At 35.6% G+C, this 18865-nt stretch overlaps 1 protein-coding gene across 3 annotated transcripts in view; it reads left to right on the top strand.

The window, feature by feature from the left end:
* LOC121385772 (semaphorin-2A-like) overlaps positions 1-18865 on the top strand; it is a 205508-nt gene that overhangs the window by 135313 nt on the left and 51330 nt on the right. For all 3 annotated transcript variants that reach the window (XM_041516561.1, XM_041516553.1, XM_041516570.1), the window contains one exon: positions 16936-17041. In XM_041516561.1, coding sequence (XP_041372495.1) covers positions 16936-17041 — 106 coding nt within the window. The remainder of the gene's footprint in view (positions 1-16935; positions 17042-18865) is intronic.

The following is an 18865-nucleotide window of genomic DNA, read 5'->3' as shown; positions in this document are numbered from 1 at the left end:
TCTTTTCTTTTCTTTTTTGTCTATGTTTTTAAAAAGGTAATTTAAAAATTAAAACGACAACCTATTATTAAATAATAAGGACCACATTATAACAAACTAAAATTTAATGTTTACTATATTATATTATATTATATTATATTAAGTTGACTTTATTCTAAATTGCATGTGTTTTAACTGTCAGATATAATCTGTGGAGAAAAAAACATTTTGCTATTGCAAAAAAATAATAATAAAAAATCATCTCGGTGTACTTATTTTCTTCAGTCATAATTAGTTTCACTTTCATCTCTTTTTTTTCAATATGTTTATGATTATTACAAAGGAAAATAGGAATACGTTGATTCAGATTTAAGAAAACCAAACTTATTTTAAGGATAGCTAAAGGCAAAGTTGTAAACACTAAATACCACGATGGGTTTCATCTCTGTACCTGTGACATTCTACAAATTACCACGTCAGTCAGCAGAATGTAGGAGAATACTGGGCAATCGTAAATATATTTAAAAAAAAAAAAAATCTTTTTTTTCTTCTGTATGCAAGATTAGTTGCTAATCATTTCTTCTGGAGAGGTGTTTTCTTGTAACAGATGGAAAGTATTGCTGTCAAAAGCCAGAAGAACTACCGTATATCTTCGCCTGTAAGTCGATCTCGGCTATAAGTCGAGTCCCTAGTTTCAAGCCCTGAAAACATATTTTTTATTGACCCGTTTATAAGTCGACCCATGAAAAACAACTTATAAATATTGAAGTATTTCTTACTTTCAGCACATGAGAACAATAATGTACAATATCTGAACAAAAGAAAATTATTTTACAAACTTAGTTTTTCACGTTTTCAACGTTTTGTACATCATTCCAATCAAACTACATAGCACCAAAACGAAATATTCCCTTCGTAGAGAGTGAAAGCTGTTTGACTGTTACTGTATGACACTGTACAACATGGTTTTGTGCACAGACAACAACTTTATTTATCAACACTGACAACAGATCACTACGATAAAACTGAAAGTACATGTATCATCGGTTAATCACATGTTTTGCCGCCATATTAATACATGTAAGGAGAATAACTCTGGAAAGAACACTGGTTTTTGTACCAAATGATGTGTATCCCTATTGCTCTAGTGAACTGCAGAGATCAGTCTATTTTAAGGGAAAGCTCAGTAATGTTCATGAAGTTAATCACTGACAAAACATTGTTTGAACAACCACTAATGCCAGTGACCAGATTTCAAAATAAACTCAGGCAACAGGTAGTTAGTATTGTATACATTTTTGCTATTAGTGATGACTGTTATTTTAACTAAATGGACTGTTGTCTTGGCATGTGAGTGAGATCGCATGCCTTTTCGCATAACCAAAACCGTTATAATGCCAAAAAAAATAGGTTATAAAAAATAAATGTGCCAAATTAAGATATTTGAGTATAAATACAGGGCATACTTCAACAATAAAACTTGTAAAATAATCCCCAAAACGGTAATATTTTTGGGTGAAATTTTTTTACCCTCTTATAAGTCGACCCCCCAAGTTATAAAATAATTTTTGGGTGAAACAAATTTGACTTATAGGCGAAGATATATGGTAGTATGCACAGATTGAAAACAACTTTATTTTTATGGTCCAAGGGCAGACTTGATTACCTAACTGGGACCTGGGTTACGCCTGTAAATTAGCTGGTGTTTGGTGAAGAATGTATAATATGCAAAGGTTTTTTAGAATTAAGAGTTAGAATTATGAAAACCTTTTTTTCTTCTTTTTTCTTCTTTTTTTCATTTCAAACTTGTGGGAAATGGATCAGCTGTTGACTGTTTATGTTTTTAAGTTTTCTACCTTGAATTTTTTAAATATATTTTTTAATAAGGTGCTTTTAGATTATATCAGCTTGTAAACATGTTTTTGACATGTTTTAATTCTTTTTAAATCTTTCTAATAGACAAAACATGTTTTACATCCACATTAGCTGAATGGCTGATATTCACACTAGTTTAGAAATACTGGATTGCATTCTTGTTTTAAATAGCCAGTTTAGATTTCTAAAAGTTCCATGGTAATGGTGTTAATAGGTTTTGACAACCCACTTTAAAGTGTAGCCGCCACAGATTTTCCAACAACAGACAAAGATTAACCAGAATTGAAATTCAAAGGATTTGAATGCTAACTATTTATTTGTTTTGATTTTCTAATATACAAGACCTGTTTTTTTCTGTCTGCTTTATAATTTTTCTGTACTAACTGATAGTAAATTATATTGAACTCAGTGGTAGATCGTCTGTTTCATGCAGGTTTAAGTGCATGAGGTACGTGTTGGTAATTAGTTGGGGGGTTTTCACATTCCATGTGATGTATATGAAAGATTTGGCACATCAAGGGACATTCTTTCAATTATTATGCCTTTAATGAAAATATCAGACTTGGGCACAGTAATATGAAGCACAGCAAGTTTTACTTTCCTGTGTATGTGCATGTGTGTGTGCATGCATGGATTCATATGTGCATGGGTGAGTCAGTGTGTGAATGTGAGAGCGAGCAAGTGTGTGTGTATACTTTGAGGATGTGGTTTTTTTGTTTTATTAAAGGAAGGAAGTTCTATACTTAATAATTAATTACTGTTCTGTTAGTAGGCCATTGTAATAATGAAACCAGTATCCAGTTCATTGGTTTTTGTCTTTTGATGTTTATGTAATCATTTTAATTCAGTTAAGTGCATGGTGGAATGTTTCACTTACATATAGAAGTTTACGAAAAAAAAAGAGAAATAAAAACACAAAGGAACAAAGTGATGAGTTTTAATTTTTTTATTGTTGTTGCCAGACACACTTAGGCTGTTAAGGATTATAAACTATAAACTGTTTGATAAAATGGGAGGGTTGTTGAGGGTGTAGGAAATTAGACTTATACAAAGGATATATAATTGATAATTGAATGAGAAAGTTTAGCCTGTAAAATTAATACTGTGGATAGTAAAAAAAACCCACCAGAACTTAGCTACATTGTAGTTACACTGAATACCACTGCCTTAAATTTAATACTCCTGAAACATTAGTAGTGTTTGTAATACTAGGTGCCACCACTGGGGCAGAACATTCTTATCTTTTTGCAAACACCTTATATTATCACTGTTTTAACAGTGTTTTTTGTTTCTTCATTACAAAGTAAAAAGGCGAGATATATAGGTATTACGTTTTCCAATGGTGGCGATGACATCAACTTTTGTGTTAAAAGTTTTGTGTTTAAATTTGTTTTTCGCAATCTATATATACACAAGTCCTTGATCAATGAAACTTGGTTTATAAATTATAGTTGCACCTATGGATGTTCATCACAGTGCATGTGAAAATAATTTAAAACATTTTTATTAATTAAAATACTTTTGCATTTAGCTTAAGATTAAAGTTTTGCAATTAGTTCATTTCTCACAATCTATAAGTCCTAGATCAACGAAACTTGTTTTATAGTTGTTCCTATATAGGTACAACTGTGAGTGATACCGATTTGATTATGTTAAGCAAAACATTGAATTCAGCAGAAATTCTTGTTTAGTTTATGCAATCATGGCTGTTGAAACATCCCTTTGAGCTTGGCTGTGATAACTGTTTCATCATCAAGATTCTCAGCTTCCCATCCAAGTGTTAACCAAACCCCCAACATTGCTACAACTTAATTATCGCCAAGGAATGGTCTTCATTATGGTATACAGCTCATGTGCCTTGGTAAATGCCAACCTGGTCTGCTTTATAGCAAAACAATGGGAATTGCCAGAACTAACAGTTTAGGACCTGCATTAGTGGATGGTATATTGGCTCATGTATACAGTTTGATCTCATTAATGCAGCACACAGCGCCACCTGGTGTAATCGGGTTTACCTTCCATAACAGATGGCTGCTAACTGAGTTTACTTTACAATTTCTTCTCATTACCCTGGTGATCCACCTTCATTTTGTTTAAAGCTGTTAGGTTTATTGGTACATAGATTTTCAGATAGACGGAGCTTGCATCCGGAGTTGACCACTGCTCTTGGCAGCTAATACTAAGCTAAATAGGTTCACCCAGTTATGTGAATATCTAAGCAATGAAAGTACTGTATTGTAAAAATCCCAAAATGTGTGTGGGTTTTTATTATGGTGATGTATGTAATATTTGTAATCAATAGACACAATATGCATTTGTGCATAATATTAAAGAAGTATTCTGACCAGCTTTTTTAAAAGCAGTTAGTCTCTAAAAACTGTACCACAGTTACATCAAATGGATTATTTAAATGCATATTTTATAGTTTTCTTAATATTTTCTGTTATTATGTATTATAAACTTACAAGCAAACAAAGAGCGGAGAGGGGAGAGTGAATGAGAGAGAGAAAGGTAGAGAAAGAGAGACAGAAAGAGACAAAGAAGACAGGACTTAATTGTTATACTTGTTTAAGGCATTTGCATTGTTAAAGTTTTCTCTATAATAGTATACAGCCTTTTTCTTTTGAAAGATATGTAATTTTTATAATCTTTAATATTTAAAGTAGTTGACTAAACCCTGTATCAAATGTTACTAAAACAGTCAGTGATATACATACCTTAATGATTAATGCATGAAATGTCTCCTTACACAAAAGGTTAATGGTATTCAGAAATAGATATAAGCTTTTTGATGCTTTTAGATTTTTAAGCTGATAACTTTATCATGAAATAAAATTTTCATAAAAGACCATTGTGATCTATTTTTACTTGACAGAACAAAGCCAGTGATGAAATAATTTTCAAATATTAATGGCCAAGCTGAATTTTCCCGGCAAGGATGTCTTTCGCTACAAAAATAAATCTGGCAGAAATAAACTGTAACCTAGAATATTAAACATGCACCATAATATGGGGTTTTAGTCATTATAGTGATTTATCTTGCAATAAAATTCTGTTGCCTGATTACACTCTGTCCCAGTTATGACAGCGCTTTCCTCAACCTTTGTCCAATTTGTAATATCTCGCCCACAAAACAGCGGTCTTATTATTCCCTGTCATTTCACTTTTTGTCTGTCCAGATCTGTGGTAATAAATTTTTTGTGTGTTTGTGCACTGGGGAAAATTACAGGGAGTTTTCTGTCTTGGTGTCTAATGAGTTGGTTTGATCAATACTGGCCGTGAAATGCAGGCTGCATTGTACCAAAGCAGAAAGTTCTGTGTCAAAGTTCGAGGTGCAGCGTCAGATATTTACAGAGTAACAGCTGTGGGTGTGATTTGCAGTTTAATATGTGACATTGATTATTTGTGCAACTTACATTATTCATTGCTAATAAATAAATAAAATGTTTACTTAGTATACAGTTGTTATGCAGCATACACCAGAGGTTAAAACTAGTGCAGGGTATCCCCAAAATTTGAACTGCAGTTTTCAGCAAAAATGAAGGCTGCTAATAAAACATTCATCAAATCTTTTAACTGGTATGTGATCCCCCAATTTTCTTGCAGGTAAATTAAATGTGAGGTGCAACACTTTTTATTGGTGTACTGCCTGGGTGTGTTGATACGCTGCTTAAAATTATATCAGTTTTATTAGTAAATGTTAACATTATCAGCAGTAGGAATTGATTTGGTATAATGGAACCTGCACAAATTGCCATACTATAGTAACTGGTGCAGATACCTCCTGCATGAGCTGAGTTATTTTATGACCAGTTCAACACATGGTGTAAGATGTAAGAAGTATAGGAATTAGGAGCTATCATAATAAACTCGTTCTTTAATGGCAAGGAGCTGGGTAATGAGTACATAAAGATATAGTATATATCTATTGATCTTCTTGGCATAGATGGTGATTTGGAAAATGATATTGATAAATTATTAATTTTTACATCTTGATAATTATTGAGGCATTTCTTAAGGGAACCATTACTACCTTGGCTGTGAACTGTGAAGTCATTTTTAGACCAACAGTTGTAGCATTCAGATATGACCTGTAAAACAGTCATGGCCAAATTTGACATTAATAACTATTTATTTATAAACACTGACAGCTACCCAGAAAATATATCATCACTTGCAGATATACGTTTGTACTTTATACAGGTCAAACTCGACTAATTTTAGATTTTGGAGCGTGTGAAGATACTTATTTATGAGGCAGGTTTTGCTATAAGTTGCAGACCCTAGTTTCAATCCGCAAAAATGGAATCTTAACTTTTGTAGGCCCCTGAAAATTGTGAAACAATAATTTTGTTCGCACATAGGTTGCGTAAATCTATTTTTGTGTAACCTATTTTTCATTTGGGTATTGAATTAAGGACACCATTTACATGGACGTAACAGGTTATGCAAAAAGGAAGTGGGTTACCTGAATTTGTTTTTGTGTAACCGATGAATGGGTTACGCACATTTTCAATTCTCTGGGGCCTAAATTTAGTTAATCTACAAACCTGTGACACATTTGGATAAAGTTACAACAGAGTAAAATAAAAGTCTGTGACGTTGAAATAGTGAAATACCATTTATTTTTTAAAATAGACTAAAATGTTACTCCATAACTGTTACTTCTCAGACGCATGTGTATTTTTAAAAATATGAAAAATGCATTTTGTGAGATTAAAACCACCAGGATAACCAGAAATATTTTCGATGTACTGAAATGGATAATCTAAACTATAAAATGTAAATAAAGTATGATTTCAGTTATTAAGGACGGCTCTAATAGTGAAAAATATGTCTTAAGTGTTTAAAAACTAGGGTCTGTCACTTTAATAGAGGTGGTCAGTTTGCCTGTTTCATTGTATTTGTATGTAGAAGTTAAAATTTGTTTTGTTTAATGACACCACTAGAGCACATTGATTAATCAATCATTAGCTATTGGATGTTGAACATTTGGTAATTCTGACTCATAGTCATCAGAAGAAACCCGCTACATTTTTCTTAATACAGCAAGGGATCTCTTATATGCACTCTCCCACAGACAGGAAAGCACATACCACAGCCTTTGATCAGTTGTGGTGTACTGGTTGGAACGAGAAATAACCCAATCAGTTGAATGGGTCCACTGAGGTGGTTTGATCCTGCGATGCAAACATCTCATGCGAGTGATCAACCGACTGAGCTATATCCCGCCCTTGTATGTAGAAGAGCCTTGTAATGAGTTGATAATACCCATTCTTGTTTACCATGTGGCAATTTAAAGTTACAACTAGTTGGTTTGTAGTTGAATCCTCAGTTGTATTGTGGTAGAGTGGTTACAGCTGAACCGTGGAGGTGGCTGCACTGACACACTCACACATCAAACGAGTTTGGCAATCAGAGATCTGAAGTCTGTAACATATGCAATGGTAAATACACTCCACTAATAATGGTTGTCTGATAAGTTATCTCTCTCCTGTTAAATTTGTAAAAGAATCTGTGTTTGGTTAATTCTGAAAAAAAGTGTTATCTTTTAATTAATTCTTTTTATATTTGAATGTCGATTTCACAAGGGATGTAAAATTTCATTATTTATTAACTATAAATGTCTTTGAAAGTCTTTGAAGTTAAATTTACATAATGTTTTATTTATTTACCAATTTCATTAGTTGCTGTATTTATTAATTTTTTAATTTATGTTCATGGAGTTTTTTTTATTAAAATTTACTAAGTAAATTTTATTGCTATATTTATTTTTAATTAAACCAAGTTTTGACTTTATTGATTTTTGTTTTTTTTCTAATTTTTCAAAATAGCTATTCAAATTAACTTGTGCACTAGGCACAATCTTTAACTCTGCTTTGATGTATTCAGTATTACTTTTAATGGTCTAAATTATAACTCTTCACTTGTCCCAGCTTCACTCAACCTTTATATTTTCTTATCATTTTTATACAAAGTAGACACTAAACAACTTTAAAACATTTTGTGGAAAATTGTTTTTAGCATGATTTAGATATTCTTTTGCAAGGTTTAGATTGCTCATTAGTGTATTTCGCACACACAAGTACACACACAGGGTTACTTTGTTGACAATCCGGCATGATATACTGGTACAATAGATTAAGATGATTTCTTGAAAATTGTTCCAAGCATGGTTTATGACTTTTATATGTGTAGATAACTCATTAGTTTAGTTTATAGGGTTGGTTTCTTTATAGTGCTGCATGATATATTGGTCCTACTGATGTGTATTCTTGGGGAACAAAAAAACAAGAAAGAAATGTTTTATTTAAAGACACACTCAACACATTTTATTTACTATTATATGGTGTCAGTCTTGGGGAACATTAAGATTATATTCATTGAAAATACCAACCTCGGTGGCGCATTGGACTACAGGCTGGTAGGTACAGGGTTCACAGCCCGGTACCGGCTCCAACCCAGAGTGAGTTCTTAAGGGCTCAATGGGTAGGTGTAAGGCCACTACACCCTCTTCTCTCTCACTAACCATTAACCAATTAACAACTAACCCACTGTCCTGGACAGACAGCCCAGATAGCTGAGGTGTCTGCCCAGGACAGCATGCTTGAACCTTAATTGGATATAAGCACGAAAATAAGTTGAAATCAATCAATCTATCATTGAAAATTCTTCCTGTCATGATATATGATTTTTCAAAGCTTGATTGCCCATTAACGACAATTATTTAGCTAAAGGTACACACATGGCATCACTTTCTGTGCAATACTCTACTGTTAAGATAGTTGAAGTTAGATGAGTTTCTGTGTTAACGAGAGAGAATGAAAAAAGCTATTGAGGAAGAAACTAAGTTTAGCGTGAAATTGTAAGATCTAATGAATGTTTACTCAGCCTGCAATATATTGCACATAAATTTGTCATCAACAGAGTGTGTTTGTGTATGGATAAAACCATCAATCATTACTGAAACAGGATTGGTAAAGATAATATAATTACCATTCTCGTGTTTGTAAATCATACACTTATTGCAATTAATACCATTTAGATTGTCAGCTGTCGTGTACATTTTACAGCGTATACGCATCTTCCCACAGTGCTACCAATCCATGTATTGACACCAGTTCATGCTCATTTGCAGGAAAAGAGAATTTGTTTAATGGCATCTCAGAACATTTTGAACTGTGACTATTTAGTGTGTAACATATGGTTACTTTGACACTTGGTCAACAAAGAGTTTAAAGTTTGTTTTGCTTAGTGACTCCACTTGAGTTAATTAATGTATTAGTCATCAGATATTGGATGTCAAACATTTGATAATTCTGACACACAGTCTTAGAGGAAACCTGCTACATGTTTCCATTAGCAACAATGTATCTTTAAGATATACTTTCCCATGGGAAAAACAACACATACCACAACCTTTGATACACCATTTGGGGTGGGACACCGGTAGAGATGAAGAAAGAACCCAATCACAGAATAGTTCCACAGAGCGGATTTGATCCTACGACCCAAGCACATCAGACAAACTCTATACTAACTGAGCTAGATCCTGTCCGGCTAAGGCCGACACCTGCGCCCAAGACAGGCATGCACTACAACAGCTTGCTCTGAATGTGCACGTTAAACTCTGACCTGACCTGATCAGATCCTGTCCTGATTAGATCCTGTCCTTGGACAAGAACATGAAGGATGCCATCACATAGGCCAGTCCTACCACAATACAACATGGTATTCTTTTGGACTTTCCTGTAGACGAAGGAAGGAAGGAAGGAAATGTTTTATTTAATGACGCACCCAACACATTTTTTTGACGGTTCTATGGCGCACCCAACACATTTTTTTGACGGTTCTATGGCATCAGACCACACAAATATTGAGAGAGGAAACGCTCTGTCGCCGCTTCATGGGCTACTCTTTTCGATTAGCAGCAAGGGATCTTTTATATGCACCATCCCACAGACAGGGTAGTACATACCACGGTCTTTGATATACCAGTCGTGGTACACTGGCTAGAACGAGAAATAGCCCAATGGGCCCACCGATGGGGATTGATCCCAGACCGACCGCACATCGAGCAAATGCATTACCACTGGACTATGTCTTGACCTTCCTATAGACAGGACAATCCAAACTATGGCCTTTGGTGTACCAGTTGTGGGACAGTGGTTAGAATGGGAGAAAGCCTGAGCCCATTGAGGGTGATTAATTCTACAATCTGTATAGCACTTCAGGTGATCTCTCTACCTGTACCATGGCATGAGCTAGAGTCCATTCCCTTGCTCTTTCACAGGTGCATGTGTTTTTCCATTTATACTTATCTACCAATCCGTTTGTTTATTGACTTTCTCAAACACTCCAAGCCATCCACTAACTCCCATCCATCAATCTTTCAGTCCGTCCATCTATTTGTAAAATATTTACAATAAATAGCACATGCTTGGCTCGTCCAGACATAAATAAATAAAATATAAATGTGTTACTGATAATTATATACATATATATCAGCAATATACACCAATCACCTGAAGATATTGATGCCAGTAACCACAATGCACAAATTACCAATTTTCTATGAACATTATAAACATGTATATAGCACTAGTACCACTATATCATGCAGGTGTGTACTCTGTATGTAAACAGTGACATACACTAATGAGCTAGCTATACCTGTGACAAAACGTCTGTGGAATTAAAAAGTCTCGCCTACTAGTGCATATATCAGTGCACTGTAATAAACATCCATATATAGGTGCAACTATAAACCAAGTTTCATTGACCTAGGATTTAAAGTTTGTGAGAAACATCTAAATGCGAAACTTTAACACAAAAGTTGGAAGTCGCTGAAACTACTGCCACCGTCAGAAAAGTATTCCGCCTCAGTACTTCGTGAATGAGAGACAAAAATCATCAATTATCCAGCATTTTGACGAATTTAAGTATTTATTGTTTCTTGCAGTAATAACGGTTACATGATGTTTCCCTTCACAAAGTACACAAAAATGTCACTTACTGATAGATACTTTGAAAAAAATGAAAGGAAAAAAATATTGACATTATTATTAAAAAAATTTTTTAGTGCTTCCGTTCTTTACCAAAAATAAAATCCCATTCATAAATGATGTGTCTTGGCAAGCATGATAAAAGTTCATGTAAAGTCTTTTTAATTATATGTAACCAATGATTAATTCAGGGGTGGGTATTTTCCTCGGATCAGCTGTTTTCCTCTCATGGAACATTGCGTTTCCTCGCATTTTAATCGTCCTTTCCTCCAAAATGTGTCAGATGGCACAGATTTCAAGAATTTCCTGACCCCTCTAGATTTCTTCTTTTTTACAGTTCACCAATTCCCACCCCTGTTAATTAATCAATACACTCTAGTGGTATCATTAAATAAAACAAACTTTTACTTGTAAGTTTCTCAGCAAATCACACTGCAATTTGCACCAATAAATGGATGCTTTTAAGAATTTAAAAAAAAGATGAAGTAAATGGATTCCCTGCATTTTCAATCAGTTTCTTGCTCTGGTAAACATGTGACTCAAAGTCAGTGTTACAGGAAATGGCAGAATTTGTTTGAATGATCTCGGCCACCACAATATCCCTTAATTTAAAATGGTGAATCCGTTTGTGGCACAAATTGACAGTTTTCATTTTCAACTTCATGGATCTGTGATGGGGAAAGCTCCAGGGTCACTGACTGCTTGTGTTGGAGTCAGATTTGTTAGTCTGCTCCACATTGATCTGATTCTGTTCACACTGATGCCATTTCTAATGGATCTCAAATGAATACACAGTCGTTTCAGAGATTTATGGGTCCGAACAAAGGCCTCTTCCCAAAAGAAAGTGGCACTGAAAATTCCCAATTTCTATTAAAAAAAAATCCCAATTGCTATGCACAAAATTCCCAATATATATATATATATATATATATATATATATATATATATATATATATATGTATTTAATTATGCCTGTTCTAATAAATTAAGTTAACAGTGATGTGCTGCATCATTCAGTGACCTGAAAAAAAATCCCAAGTATGATTTACTCAATCTAATGTCCCAGTCCCATCAGACATGGGACTCTACAGTCTTCTTTCTTCTTTAGATCATCACAGGGCGAGCACCAATCACGTCATTATTGTCCAGAAGTGTAGTTATAATAGCTGTTGATGCATGGTATTGTGGTCTATGAGAGTGTGCCATGTGGCCCAATACCTCTGACTTCAGCACTCGAGGTTTCTGTTAAGGTTACCTAACCCTTAGTCCATATCAGTCTAGCCTCTACCCATTGACCAGTCTAGCTTGGGTGTCCCTAACAGAAGCCAAAGCTCCTGCTGGCATAGCTCTCTGGGTCACCGAGACATTAAAGCCCCCTTACCACGTCAAGGAATGGACTATGAAGGGGGGACTCTATAGTGAAATATTCTGAATAAATCCATGGGTGTTCAAGAACAAAAATATATGCTAGCAAAATGGTCACAGGGAACATTTTTTTCAGTATCGCGTCATGATTCGCTACACAAATTTAAGAGCTTGATACACAATTTTAAAATATTTAACAGTAGTTGCTAAATGATTTTCAAATAACTAGAAATATCGCTAAACATGATTTTGAAAAATGTTCCCTGAGTCAAAAAATGTTGTCATTGCCTAATAACTAAGGTCAGTGCCTTTAATATTTATTTGTACACTTTAAAATTGCTTTTGAGCAGCCACTTGTCTTAAGCAAGGAGATTTGTTTTCATAATATCCATACAGGTGCCAAATTGTCCTCAGACCTCTTAATAAAACATAATGGACAGTTACAGTCTGTGTAATGTGATACCAGAAGAGAGAAGAGACACACTTTTTGTACCTACAATACTGAACGCCACCCACCTCAGTTAGAAGTCACATGTTCTCTTTATTTTAATAGTCCACTTGTTACTCCCATCACTAAGTCCATTATCACTCACTGGCATTGTGAGTCTTTTAATCAAGTACTCTCCGGTTGGGATATGTTTCTCTTCAAGTGCTGTGTCAACTCTGGGTGTTTCATTGAGTGTGTAAAATCTGCTGCACTGAGGGCCATATTTTTGCCGGCACTTGAGATATATCGAATTCTGCCCCTCCCAGCCCATGTGGAACAGTCTGGTGTTTGTTCTGCTAGCAGAGTTCCACCAATCCACTCTGCTAATTATCCTAATCTGGTCCACACATGTGGTTACACCTGTGTGGAAAAAGCAGTTACATTTCTCTGAATGAACTTTCATGACAGTTCATGGGATCTATCCCTTTCAGTGGACTCTAGAAGTGGGACGAGAGCAGGATCTAGCTCAGTCTTGTCTGAGGTCCTTTGGTAAATGTCAGCTAGTAGTTTCCCATGTAAATGTTTATTCTGTTTAGTTGCATAATATATGTAACATCTGTTATTTGTATGTTCTGTAACATCATATGTATGTATTTTTTGCCGGCTCTGTTTGGGGTGCCTTGTACAATAAGTATTGATGGATTGATTTGGTCATAGGATTAAACCTCCACGGTGCACCCATTGTCTACTTAGGTTTTTTTCCCCCATCCCAACCAGTGCTGCATGACTGGTATATCAAAGGCCATGGTATGTGCTGTCCTGTCTGTGGGAAAGTGCATATAAAAGATCTCTTGCTGCTAACGAAAAATATATTGGGTTCCCTCTGCAGATGTTTGTGCTAAAGTATAGGATCTTTTGAAAATAATTGATTCTAAATTAATTAGTATTGTAGATGATTTTTTACAATTACCATATTATATTTGCCTCAAAGTTCCCAAAGATCAAATAGTGTATTAGCAGGAGTTCACCATTTTTTCTTTTCTTTAAAAAAATAAAAATAAATAAAAAATCATTTATTGGTTTTAATGCAGCAAAAATGTGCCATATTTTTCAGATATCAGTTTTGAAATATTGATTATAAAATACTTCAATAAAAGCAACAGAAATCGATTCACCAAATGGAAATTAACACATGTCATAGTGGCTGTAAGATCTTTTTATTCACTCAACCAATCCCCATTTTAGAATCAAATAACAGAAATACTCTTTCATTTCATAGAGCATCAAAGTTAAAAATCTTAAAAAAACAAAAAAACAAACCCAGCAACATATTCTGATGTCTAATACTGTTTATGTACTACTTTTTTTTGGGTTAATTTAATTTAGCTAATAGAATTATTTCCTTTTTCACATATTGCAATAATATTTGTTGACTGAAATATTCCCACACAAGTGAATTTAATTTAATTAGCATTCTCTTGATGTTTGTTACCAAAGCCCGTGAAAATCCATACCCCTTGTTCAATAGCGTAATCTATTAATCACAGCTTTTTCTTCAGATGATGTAAAACCCAGCCAGAGTTATGTTCCATGACAAATCAAATATGGCTGAAGATGCAGTTTCTGCCTTTTTGCAGTGCTTGATCCTTTGAGAATTTCTGCTATAACTGCAAACATTATCTCATTAGGAAATGTATAATTCATTTTCAAGATGGGGGAATTGGACAGAGGATCATGTTGATGTGGCTTCCAGCTGATAAATCTCATGTGATATTCTATCCCTTGAACATGATGTAATTCAGACCATGTATTACGGGACCACTATAATTTGCACGCAGTGGGTCTAACTTTTTGTAATCCTCCTGTTGACAAAGGACATCTGGCCTACAAAATTTACAATGGTTTAGAGTTTCGAAAACATGTAATTTTCATAAATCATCTCTTAACTAGATTTCTGCGTCTAGTGTTTCGTATTACTCACTTAAAGATGATCTATATGTCTGCTTTCTCCCGTTCACCACCCAGGCACCAGCAAACACATGTGACAATGGGGACAAATATTTCTTTAATGATACCTCAGCTCTTTCTTTCATTCAGCGGCTATTAGGTGTCTAATATATGGTACATAATTGTGATACTTAGTCCTGGGAGTCAAAGAAAAATATCTCATGCTGCCACATAAACTATGCTTCTTAGTTGTGGCAATGAATATATACCATATTTTCTTTAATAAGCACTGGCCTCAAGTAAGTGCCAGCCTCAAATAAGCGCCTTTTCCATAGACAGGACAGCACATACCATGGCCTTTGATATACCAATCATGGGGTGGTTGTGATGGATAAAAACAAAAAACAATCAGAGAATGGATCCACTGAGGTGGTTTGATCCAACAAACTCACATAGCAGTCATTCATCAGTTAGTTTTAAGATCATGGACTCCGATTTCAATTCGTGCAGTTTGTATGTCTTGTTGTCAGATTATATTTACTCACAGATGTGAGTGGACAATAACAGCTCAAATTAATTAACACAACAGAATTAGTTTACAGCTGAGGTGATTTTGTTCAGGTTTCTTCTCTCTGCGGTATGGCTGCAGATCATATCACAGTTATAACAAGCCCAGACTTGGCACTTGTGTTATTGGTCAGCAAACTTGAGTTGTGATTTCTCAACATGTTTCTCCATGTGTGCTTTTTCAGTTGTCACTTTCTCTTTACTTTTGATACTGGGTAGAAAACTAAATATTTATTCTGGTTGACATGAGTCTCAGGAGAGAATCTGTAATCTGTGGGTTCCCTATGGTAATGTTTCCTGTGGTTCTGTAATCTGTGGTTCACTGTGGTGATGTTTCCTGTGGTTCTGTAATCTGTGGTTCACTGTGGTTCTGTAATCTGTGGGTTCCCTGTGGTGATGTTTCCTGTGGTTCTGTAATCTGTGGGTTCCTTATGGTGATGTTTCCTGTGGTTCTGTAATCTGTGGTTCACTATGGTGATGTTTCCTGTGGTTCTGTAATCTGTGGTTCCCTATGGTAATGTTTCCTGTGGTTCTGTAATCTGTGGTTCACTATGGTGATGTTTCCTGTGGTTCTGTAATCTGTGGTTCACTATGGTGATGTTTCCTGTGGTTCTGTAATCAGTGGTTCCCTATGGTGATGTTTCCTGTGGTTCACTATGGTGATGTTTCCTGTGGTTCTGTAATCAGTGGTTCCCTATGGTGATGTTTCCTGTGGTTCTGTAATCAGTGGTTCCCTATGGTGATGTTTCCTGTGGTTCTGTACTCTGTGGTTCACTATGGTGATGTTTCCTGTGGTTCTGTAATATGTGGTTCACTATGGTGCATAATGGTACATCCAAATGGCTTGTAAGCTAATTATATACTACTCAACTTTAGCAAGGGATATACCAAATATATATGTCATGATAAAAAATATGTGTATTTTATTACCCATATGGTTAACAATATCTTGGTACATATCGAAGTGATACATCCCACTAGAACGCCAAGTGAAACATAACAGTTTGACGTCACACAGTGACATCATCGATTAGCACAATACAACCAAACGAGTTGAGTGATATAAATTAAGATCGATTATGGGTAATAAATAAGATATTAAACACACTATCATTTTATATCATGTCTATGTCCCTCGTCAAACAGTTTCCATTGTCACTCACTAAAGCTCATGACGATCGAACATTATGTCACTTGGGACATAAATATGATATGAAATGGAAGCCTGTTTAATATTCTATAAATGTTAAATTTGTGCAATGTGATCATTGGCATATCTCCAGCAAAAGTTGTTTAGTATTTTAATGTAATGATGTCGATTTTTATATGTATTTAACATTGTAGGGGTGGGACATAGCTCAATGGTGCAGCACTCACCTGGTGCGCAATCGATCTAGGATCGATTCCCGTCAGTGGGCCTATTGGGCTATTTTTCATTCCAGCCAGTGCTCCACAACTGGTGTAATAAAGGCTTTGGTATGTGCTATCCTGTCTGTGAGATGGTGCATATAAAAGATCCCTTGCTGCTAATTGAAAAGAATAGCCCATGAAATGGCGACAGTGGGTTTCCTCTCTCAATATCTGTTAGTCCTTATCCATATGTCCGATGCTGTATAACCATAAATAAAATGTGTTGAGTGCATCATTAAATAAAACATTTCCTTCCTTCCTTAACATTGTAAACCCATATGTAAAAGTTCTTACCATGTTGCGTTGTTTAAATGAGAGTGTTGTCTAAACTGTACTGAGTGTTTTGTTTTTATTTTCCAGATTTGGATGTGAAAACATTCACAGATGCCAAGGATGGACCAAACCTGAGATATTACCGCTATCTTTTGGTGGACAGTCTTTCGCAGACCCTCTTTGTTGGTGCTATGTGAGTTATACACATTTTTATATCTTGTATGTCAGGTACACATTATTATGGTACACCGTGTAGATTAAATCTGACCCTGGTACCTTTTAAATCCATTCATTTGTCCATGTTCCCGTTCCATTCATTCCATTTCTATTAATTTATCATAAATCAGTAATGCATTTATTCCATCCATCCATCCATCCATCCATCCATCCATCCATCCATCCATCCATCCATCCAAGTATTGTATATGTAGTACTTCTATATACCCATTGCTCCATCCATGATTCCATCCATCCATCCATTCTTGTTATTCCATCTCATCAAACACTTAATCTATCCTCAGTGGACTCATTCTCTGAATAGATCACCCCACCCACCCCACTCCCCACCACACACCCACCCCCACCCCTGTCCTAACCAATGCCCCATAACTGGTGTATCAAAGACTATGGAATGTGTCTGTGGGATGCTGCATATAAAAGATCCTTTGCAACTAATGGAAAAATATAACAGGTTTCCTCTTACAATTACGTCAAATGTTTGATATATCCAATAGCTGATGATTAATAAATCATTATGTGCTCCAGTGGTGTTGTTAAACAAAACAAGCTTTTAATGTTTTACATCTTTTCACTGACTGACCCTGCAATTGCACCAGTCCACCCATTCATCATCTAATAGTTTTAATTCTTAATAATCCTGTAAAATGTACCGATATACTGAAGATTAAAAACAAAAACGAAAAAAAAAATTAACAAAATATTTTTGCTTCTGGAAAGACTAGCACGCAGGGAAAGAGAGTGCATATTATATGGCAGAGAGCGCTTTTAAACTGGGAGATTTATGGACGGCTCGAAGTCCACCAGCCCACCTTCCCACCTGGGGGTATGGTGGCACCCAGTCCAAAGGTTTCAGGGGTCCCCATCCTGCCGAGTTTCTTGAACTGAGACCACTAATAAATGTTTGTCTGCTTCTTGGGTAGTGCCAAAAGTGACAGTGTGAAATCTTAACTGCAGGCAGATCAGTGGAGTGAGGTTTTTTAACACTGGTTTATCTAGTCTGGTATCAGGTCTCTTACTTCAATCTGACATAAAGCCCAGCACTTTTATCAGTGCAGTGGCAACTTGTTAGGATGTGTGTGTGTGTGTGTGGTTTTTCTGGTTGTGTGTATAAGGCAAGGTTTGTCTGGATTTGAGCATCAGTTGGTGGAGAAGAAGGTTGGTAGGTACAGGGTTCACCACCCAGTACTGGCTCCCACCCAGAGCAAGTTTTAATATCTCAATGGGTAGGTGTAAGACCATTACTCCCTCTTCTCTCTCACTAACCATTAACCACCAACAACAGTCCTAGACAGACAGCCCAGATAGCTGAGGTGTGTGCCCAGGATAGCGTGCTTGAATCTTAATTGGATATAAGCACGAAAATAGGTTGAAATGGAATGAATTGGTGAAGAAGAGTAACACAGTATTAGGGGTTATCTTTAAAGTATACATACGCCATGAGAAAGGAAGGGTGTTTGGGTTTAAAGAGTACAGAGGGAAAGGGGGGGGGGGGTGTTCACTAATGGAGTACATACCCCAAGCTCTTAATTGTATCCATTGTATTTTTTAATGTGAAAGAATGAAGTTTGTTTTGTTTAACGACACCACTGGAGCACATTGATTTATTAATCATCGGCTATTGGATGTCAGACATATTGTCATTTTGACAGTCATAGCGAGGAAACCCTCTACATTTTTTCATTAGTAGCAAGATGCACGGTTAGCCTGGGATCGATCCCCATCAGTGGGCCCATTGGGCTATTTTTCGTTCCAGCCAGTGCACCACGACTGGTATATC

Source organism: Gigantopelta aegis, chromosome 2 (genome assembly GCF_016097555.1).
Source record: "Gigantopelta aegis isolate Gae_Host chromosome 2, Gae_host_genome, whole genome shotgun sequence".
Lineage (NCBI taxonomy): Eukaryota > Metazoa > Mollusca > Gastropoda > Neomphalida > Peltospiridae > Gigantopelta > Gigantopelta aegis.
The sequence above is the reverse complement of the archived record's forward strand: the minus strand, read 5'-3'. Positions and strand labels throughout refer to the sequence as shown.